This window comes from Neophocaena asiaeorientalis, unplaced genomic scaffold (assembly GCF_003031525.2).
Source record: "Neophocaena asiaeorientalis asiaeorientalis breed wild unplaced genomic scaffold, Neophocaena_asiaeorientalis_V1.1 scaffold110, whole genome shotgun sequence".
NCBI classification, from domain to species: Eukaryota; Metazoa; Chordata; class Mammalia; order Artiodactyla; family Phocoenidae; genus Neophocaena; species Neophocaena asiaeorientalis.
This window is the reverse complement of record NW_020175053.1, coordinates 7,309,108-7,317,848: the sequence shown is the minus strand read 5'-3', so window position 1 is coordinate 7,317,848 and position 8,741 is coordinate 7,309,108. Positions and strand designations below refer to the sequence as shown.

The window sequence follows — 8,741 nt, the reverse complement described above, 5'->3', positions numbered from 1 at the left end:
GGTCCCTCAGCCAAAAAGTGGCAAAGCCTGGATGGATGCCCCGGACTCTGAGGCTTCCCACCTGCCCTGAGGTATATGGAGTGAGTCCCAGGGAACTCAGAGGGTACCTGGGCTGCCTCCACCATGGAGGCCCTGCCTGACTTCAGCCAAATTCCCACCTTGCAGACCTCAGTTTCCTTAGCTGTGAAAGAGGGACTAGAATTAAAATCAGTGAGCTGCTAGAGAGCCTTGCTCTGGGCACTGTATACTCTTACCTCCTTGAAACCTCACAGAGGAAATGGATGCTCAGAGAGGTCAGGAAACTCTGGGAGGTCACACAGCAAGGGAGGGAGCTGCATTATTAGCCCATTTTACAGAAGAGAACATGGGAGCAGCTCGAAAAGCTTAAGGACTATTTGCTTCCAAAGTCCCACCAGCCCTAAGCATCCGATACACTGCCCCTTGGAAAGCCATGGAAAGTTCTCTGGCCTTGCTGTATCCAGGGAGGTGGTGTGGGGACCCAGCAGGGCCCATACAGGCCTTTGGCTTTACTTTTTGGGAAAGCAGGTAGCCCCAGGCACTCCTGAGCCTGACCAAAGGGCAGGTTGGGCCCTCATGGTGGCCCCATCCTTCACCTCCCTCCCTGCCTCTCCAACTGGCCGTCCCAGTCTCCGGGTTCCACTTGACCCTCTTATCCTTCTGCAGATATGAAATGTAGAGCTCCCCACTGAGATAAAGACTGGGTAGGGGTCCTCCCACCTGTGACCCTGAGATTGACCAGATGGCATCAGAGTGCCCATGGAATCTGGAGGTATAATTTTGCAGGTTTGAATTCCAACTTAGCTACTTCTGGGCCATGTGACTGTGGGTAGGCCCTTATCTCTCTGAGCGTCCTTGCGGGAGGATTGTGAAAATGAACCAAGAAATCACAGGCTAGGGCTATGGTCCTCGAAGGAACACTTGTCCCCTGTCTTGGCTGGCACCATGCCCAGGTCATGGACTTGAGACTTCTCTGTAAAATGGGTATAGGAGGTTTAAACAGATAATGCACGCAAGTCCTTGGAAGGGGTCCTTGGATGGGTAGGCACAGTGGAGATGCAGGAGCCAGATGCCCCCTCCTCTGGGTGAGCCCAGGGCACACCCCCAAGTTTGGGCATTTCCTGTTGCAGTTTCCAGCCACCACACCACCTGAATCCATTGGTGATCTTGAGCCAAACACTGAGCCCCCTTTCTCTGTGCCCAGAGAAGCAGCTCAGGCTTCCCACGGGTTCCTTGGCCTGAAAGGGATTGTCCAGTGCCTGGAAGAGGGCCGGGGTGGGTCGTAAGGGATATGGTGCCAGGATCAGGGAGAGGCCTGGGGCCAGCGAGACTCGTGGGCATCCTGGGAAGGACAGGGGCTGTGTCTAGCCTGGGTGTCTAGAGCCCAGCGCCAACATAGGCAGCCGGGAGAGGAGCACGGGCTAGCCGCACCCACTGCAGAGGTGGGAGAACGCGCCCAGAGGCGGAAGGGGCGCGCGGGAACCCTCAGAGAGCCCGGAAGGGGCGCGCGGGACAGTTGGCCGCGGCCAGGGCAGCGGCCGTTGGCGAGCGGCGGCCTGGGCCAAGCGAGGTCAGGCGTCTTGCCCGGCCGCGACCACCATGACCAAGGACTCGTCCAGCCCTTCTGGCGGCGGCCGCGTGACACCCAAGAAGCCGGCTACTTCGGGCCCGGCGGCGGCGGCGGCGGCGGCGGCGGCGGCGGCGCTGGAGGAGCAGAGGCGTGAGCTGGAGAAGCTGCGGGCCGAGCTGGAGGCGGAGCGGGCGCGCGGGCGGGAGGAGCGGCGGCGCTTCGCTGCCCAAGCGCGGCAGCAGCGGGAGGAGGCCGAGCAGGAACGGCAACAGCTGGTTGATCACCTGCGCTCCAAGTGGGAGGCGCAGCGCAGCCGGGAGCTGCGGCAGCTGCAGGAGGAGGTACTGCGGGAGCGCGAAGCCGAGATCCGGCAGCTGCTGCGCTGGAAGGAGGCCGAGATGCGACAGCTGCAGCAGCTGCTGCACCGCGAGCGCGATGGCGTGGTGCGCGAGGCCCGGGAGCTGCAGCGCCAGCTGGCAGAGGAGCTGATGAACCGCGGCTACTGCGGCCGTGCGGGGGCGCCCGAAGAGGCCGCAGCGCAGTGCCGCTGTCGCCTGCAGGAAGTGCTGGCGCAGCTCCGCTGGGAAACGGACGGAGAGCAGGCCTCGCGCATCCGCCACCTGCAGGCGGCACTCGACGTGGAGCGCCAGCTCTTCCTCAAGTACATTCTGGAACACTTCCGCTGGCACCCCTCCTTGTCCGGCACCCCCGACCCCCAGACCGCGCATTCTTCAGAAGAGCCACCCCCTGAGGCCGCCGCCAAGTCCTCATGTCGACTAGAACCCCTTGACGGCCTGAGCGCGGGCGCCCGCGCGCGCTCCCGCTCCCTCGACCGGGTGCCCGCGGCGTGCTCCAACTCCCCGGACAGCGTGCTCCCCGCGCGCGCCAGCTCCCTCGATTCCTTGGCACCAGCGCGTTCCCTCTCGCGCGACAGCACCCTGAGTCACCCCAAGGCCCCCGAATCCTCCTCTCCAGACGCCTCCATCCCGGGGTCCCTGAGTCCCCCGCCGCCAGTATCGGAGCGCAGGAGACCTAGCGACCCGCGAGGAGGGGAAGAGTCCGGGAGTCAGCCCTGCGAAGCCCTGAACCCCCTGCCGCCGGGCCCGGACTACAGCGAGCTGCTGAAGCAGAACTTGGAGCTGTCCGAGGCGCTGCAGGTCCTGGCGCGCCGCTGCTCCGGCCTGCGCGAAGAGAACCTGCAGCTGCGGCGCGCGGGCTTCTCCGACAAGGCGGACAAGAAGGTGAAGCGGCTCAAGGTGAAGCACGCCGAGCTGACCGGCCTCGCGCGGCGCCTGGAGGACCGGGCCCGCAAGCTGCAGGAGACCAACCAGCGTGCTGTGAGCGCGCCTGTGCCCGGCGAGAGCCGCGCGGGCCTGGAGCTGTGCCAGGCCTTCGCCCGCCAGCGTGCGCGGGACTTGTCGGAGCAGGCTAGCGTGCTGCTGGACAAGGACAAGCAGATCGAAGAGCTGCGGCAGGAGTGCCACCTACTGCAGGCGCGCATCGCCTCGGGCCTCAGCAGCGCCCCGCTCGCTGCGGGGGGCGCCGCCTGCGCCCAGTGGCTCAACGTCAGCGACCTGGACCGGCTGCAACGCGAGTCCCAGCGGGAGGTGCTGCGCCTGCAGAGGCAGTTGACCCTGCAGCAGGCCACCAGCAGCGCCCGGGCGGAGGCGGGCGGCCAGAGCGCACCATGCGAGGAGGCGCGGAGCCAAGTACAGGCACTGGAGCGCGAGCTGAGCGCGCAGCGGCGAGAGTGCGCGGAGCTGGGCGCGCAGGCGGCGGCGGCGCGGCGACGCGGCGAGAAGGCCGAGGCGAGGCTGCAGGCGGCGCTCCGCGAAGGCGCCTGGCTGGCGAAGGAGAACGCGCGGCTGCAGGCCCAGGCCGACTGGACGGGAAAGGTGGCGGCCGAGAACAAAGACGTGCGCGGGCAGCTGGGCCTCGCGTGCCGGGAGCGCAACGCCGCCGGCTTGCTGGCGGGGCAGCTGTTGCAGCAGGCGGCACGAGGGCAGGACAGGCAGCAACAGCTGCTGCACGACCAGCAGAAGGCCCTGTGTGATCTCCAGACGGCCTGGGAGGAGATGCGGGCACTGCAGTGTCAGCCTGGTCACCCTCCCCAGGAACCCCGCGAGGCCCCGCCAGCCCCGGAGTCCCAAGTGAGAAGCAGTGGAAGAACCAAGTTGCAGCTAGGGCCTGAGGACCAAGCATTGTCTCAGCCTAGCAGAGCCAAACAGGAGAAAGAAGACTCCCTGCTGGAGATCCCAGTTGCCCTCGGGGAGGCAACCAGTGCCCCCAAAGTGCCAGACAGAGTCCCAATCAGCCGACCTCTGGACTCCAGGTCCCAGGCCAAGAAAACCAGCTCCCAGTCAAACTCCTCCTCTGAGGTGGAGTCCATGTGGGCCCCTGTGCCATCCTGCCCTACTCTGGACGTGGACACAGCCAGCGAGGTGGAGGATCTGGAGCCCTATAGCGTGTCCTCAACCCTGGAAGTGGGGGGTTCGGAGGCCCCCACCACGCCCAAGCTCAAGATCTTTCTGGCTCGGTATAGCTACAACCCATTTGAAGGGCCCAACAAGCACCCCGAGAGCGAACTGCTGCTCACTGCTGGGGATTACGTGTATGTCTTTGGGGACATGGATGAGGACGGCTTCTACAAAGGGGAGCTTGAGGACGGCCGGCAGGGGCTGGTGCAGTCCAACCTGGTGGAGCAGATTTCAGATAGTGACATCCTGGGCTGCCTGCCCCATGAGTTCCCTGACCTTGGCCCCACTCGACTCCAGGCTGGGCAGGGCAAAGCTTCGAAGGAAGACACTGGTCACAGCTTAGTACCTGGGAAAGCCCAGGGGACAGTGGACAGGGGGCCACACGCGACAACGGTGAGGGTGGGCTCCAAGACCGAAGTGGCAATAGAAATCTCAGATGCCAAGATGGAAGGTGGCCGGCTGGGCTCTCAGCAGAGCATGGGCAAGTGGGGCTTCTCCAGACCTCTTCTGGGGACCAACAGTGTCTTTTGTGTGGCCCCTACGCAACTTTACCTGAAGAGTGTTGCAGCCACGTCGGCCGAGATCACCTGGGTTGGCAGCAGCCACCCCCACATGGTGTACCTGGATGACCTGGAGTGTGCCCTGACCCTAGCGGGCGTGAGCTGCTACACCTTCCACCACCTGCATCCCGGCACGAGGTACCAGGTGAGGGTGGAGGTGCACCCACCGTGGGACTCGCTGCCGGAGCGCTGGGAAACAATGTCCTCAACCATCACCTTCAACACACCCTTGGCGGGCCCCCCTGACCCTCCACTGGACGTGCTGGTGGAGCGCCATGCCTCACCGGGCCTCCTGGTGGTCAGCTGGCTCCCCGTGACCATCGACTCAGCTGGGTCCTCCAACGGAGTCCAGGTCACCGGCTATGCTGTGTATGCCGATGGACTCAAGGTGGCAGAGGTGGCCGATGCCACCGCCGGGAGCATCCTGTTGGAATTTTCCCAGCTCCAGCTGCCACCGATGTGCCAGAATATCTCGGTGAGAACCATGTCGTTCTGTGGAGAATCCGTGGATTCGGTGCCGGCTCAGATCCCTCGCAACTGCGTCACCTGTCTCCGATTGCCAGAGATGTCTCCCTTTAGCTGCACCTGTGGGGACCCGTCCACTGGCAGAATGACCTTCCCCATCTGCCCTCAGAGGCTGGTGCTGACTCCCCCGAGGGCCAAGGCCAGTCCCCACAGCCCCGGAAGCTGCGGGGAGCCCCAGGCCAAGTTTCTAGAAGCATTCCCTGAAGAACCCCCAAGGAGGCAGTCCCTGAAGCCCAGACTGAGTTCAGACGGAGAATTTCCAAGTGCAGGGTCAGACAGCCAAGCCCAGAGGCCCACAGAGGCCCGGGAGCTCTCCAGAAAGGACCAGCTCTTCCAGAAGAGTCCCCGGAGCCACAGGCCATCTCTGCCCCGGGGCCAGTCTCGGGGGGAAGAGAACCAGTACCGGCACGTGGGCACCAGCCAAAGCCCTGCTGCAGGAGTCATCTGTCGGTCCCCTGAGTGTGGACCCAGGAAAGAGCCGTGTCAGGAGAAGGCTGCCCTTGAGAAGGTCCTCAGACAAAAGCAAAATGCCCCAGCATTCACCCCTCCCCAGCTGGGCACCAGCCAGCGATACGTGTCTGACTTCTGTGACATTCTGCAGGAGGAGGCAGGGCGCTTCGGTCTATGGGGCAGAGAGGGGCGAGAGCAGAGGAAGGAGCTCAGGAGACAGAGCAGGCCAGGTCAGGCTCTGGGGGGCAAGAGAGAGGGCTGGTTCCAGGAGCCCAGCTTGACGCTGTGTCCCGCTCCATCCAGCAGGGTCATCAGGATGTCCAGGGGTGGCGACCCATCGCTGGGAATGAGGGTAGACCCTCCAGCCAAGCTCTTTGTGGCCCTCTCTGATTACATCCCCCTGGTGATGTCTGCCACCCCCAAGGCTGCAGAGGAGGAGCTGACCTTCTGGAAAGGGCAGTTGCTGAGAGTGTGGGGCTCTCAGGACACCCACGGCTTCTATCGTGGCGAACACGATGGGCAAGTGGGCAACGTCCCCAGGCACCTGGTGGACAAGGTGGACACGGGCACGGAGTGGACTGGTGGGAGGTGGCATTTGCTGGGGCAAGGGTACCTGCCCTCCATGGCCCACCTCGATGACTTTGGGGGGCTTGGAGGCCCCCAGGGCTCCTTCCCCCTGCTGCAGGGGAGCCCCAGAAGGCCTTCACTGTGGACTCCAAAGACCATGGTGGCGGCTCTGGACTATGACCCCAGGGATGGGCCGGCAGGGGGCCTGGTGAAGGGCAAGATGTCACTGAGGGTGGGGGATGTGGTCACTGTCTATGGGCCTGCGGATGACAAGGGATTCTACTACGGGGAGTCGGGTGGCCACAGAAGCCTGGTCTCAGTCCACCTGCTGGATCACATGTCCCTGCAGGGAGAGCGAGTGCAGCTCCCCGCTGGGGTGGTGGCCTCTAGCCACCTGCGCCCCACATGCGGACCCCACCACCAAGCCCTCCTCACTTTGTGCACAGCGCCTGCTCCATGCACCAATGCTCGGAACACTCGGCCATCCCAGTCCTCCTGGCCTCGAGGGCAGCAGGGCTTAGGTCTGAATGGACCTGTTTCCAGAAGAAAGCAGAGCAAGTAGCCCCCGAGAGGCTGACAGGCTGGTAACCAGCAGGTTTTGGGAGAAGTGCCTTTTTCTGCTCCATCATCAGTATGCGTTTTCTTTAGGAGTTTAGCCTTACTCACCCATTGCCTTGTATGAAAGTCTCAAGAAAAGCCTGCCTCTTAAATAAAAAAAAAAAAAGCCATCAGAATGTTATTTTTTCTATCTTTTGTTCAACTCCTCATTAAAATGTTCATAGAAAAAAAGAAAAAGGATGTTTTAGAAGTGAAAGCACAACCAAGGAACCAAGCCCGCCTCTCCTCCCTCTCTGCAGACATGTTTCCCTGGCTGGGGGGGTGGGGGGGAGGGTGCGAACCCTTTAGGGAGGCTCAGGTCAGCGTCGGCTGGCAGGGCTGCGGAGGGTCCAACGAAGAGCCAGGGCTGAGAAGCAGGGCCCCACAAGGTGTCCCTGCAGGCGGATTGGGGTCAGCCCTTTGTGGAGGGTGGGGTCAGCGCATCCCAGCTGGGGGTCCCCCTCTGTATCTTTCCCTAGCGCTTCTCACTTCTGAGGGCCTCCCTGGGAGGGCGTGTCCACATTCACCCCATTTACAGAAGAGTCACTGAGACTCAGAGGGTCCCCTTGTCTCAGGTCACAGGGCTGCCATGCTGCTTCCTCCCATGGTCCTCTGGGGGCTCCCACTCCAGAAGGTGGGGACCGAGGGTGGTCTTCATTCTTCTCTGCTTCTATTTGATGCTCCACCTTTCCCCATGTCCCCACTGCTATCAGAGAAAGGGCACCACCTTCCCTGGGGGCAAGGGGAACTGATTGGAAGCATCCGGCCAGAAGGATTGGAGCTAAGGGCAGGTTCTCTGGGGAGTTGGTGAATCGGGTCCAGAAGTTTCCACTGTGCTGCCCCCTGGGCTGAGGTGGGAACAAGGAGGGGCAGGCCCAGGGGATGCCTCAACCCAACCTGCCTTATCCTCAGAGAACACAGGAACCAGCGTGGAGGCCATGTGGTACATGCACATACTCACCACTTGTGAGCAGAAGCTTCAGGTCTCAGCCTGGAAGGAAACTGTCCACTGAGGGCCACGGCCACCCCCTCTCCCGCACAACCACCTGGCTTTCCAGTGAGAAGGCTGGCACAGAGTCTCCTCGGCTGGCTGGAGGGGCAACCCAGACCGGGTCACAATTTCTTTTTTTTTTTTAATTTGGATGAAATATACATACCATCAAATTTACCATCTCAACCATTTTTAAGTGTACGGTTCCGTAGTGCTAAGTACATTCTCAGTGTTGTGCAACCCATCTCCAGAATGTCTTTTCATCTTGCAAAACTGAAACTCTACACCCATTACACGATAGCTTCCCACCCCCTCCCTCAGCCCCCGGTAACCTCTAATCTACTTTCTGTCTGTACGAATTTGACTACTCCAGGGAGGTCACGTAAGTGGACTTGCACAGTAAATTGTCTTTTGGTGTCTGACTTATTTCACTGAGCATAATGTCCTCAAGTTTCATCCATGTTGTAGCAGGTGTCACAGTTTTGTTCCTTCTTAAGGCTGAATCATATTCCATTGTATAGATGGACCACATTTTGTTTATCCATTCATACATCGGGGTTGCTTCCACTTTTTTGGGCCCTTGTGAATCATACCGCTGTGAACACCGGTGTGCAAACATCTCTCAGCTTTCACAATCTTTGAAATCATCAGATCTTTGTGAGCTCACAACCCAGAATAGAACCTGAGGCCCATGAGGAACAAGAAAGCTGTTTTTGTAAGAGAGAACTACCCAGCCCCTCCCGGGGCCTGGGCTCAGGTTGGAGGGCTCAGTGGGCTTCCCACAGTCTGGGGGGGGGGGCACAAGTATGGTCCCCACATACTGGAAGAGCAACGACAATTTAGCAAGAGGATAGAAACTTAATCCAGCACTTCCAAAATTAAACACAGTAGCTGTCATTCCATGGGAAACACAAATGTAACCCAAGGAGAATTATGCTAGCCATATTGTCCCATCAGTATTTTTTTTTTTTTTTTTTTTTTTTTTT

At 60.8% G+C, this 8,741-nt stretch overlaps 1 protein-coding gene across 1 annotated transcript; it reads left to right on the top strand.

Annotated features, from left to right (window-relative positions):
* The first annotated feature begins 1,617 nt into the window (after nt 1–1,617).
* LOC112412158 (RIMS-binding protein 3C-like) lies at nt 1,618–6,729 on the top strand. Its single transcript, XM_024763679.1, has one exon. It carries the CDS (start codon nt 1,618–1,620, stop codon nt 6,727–6,729), a length of 5,112 nt encoding a protein of 1,703 aa, XP_024619447.1.
* Nucleotides 6,730–8,741: the final 2,012 nt, after the last annotated feature.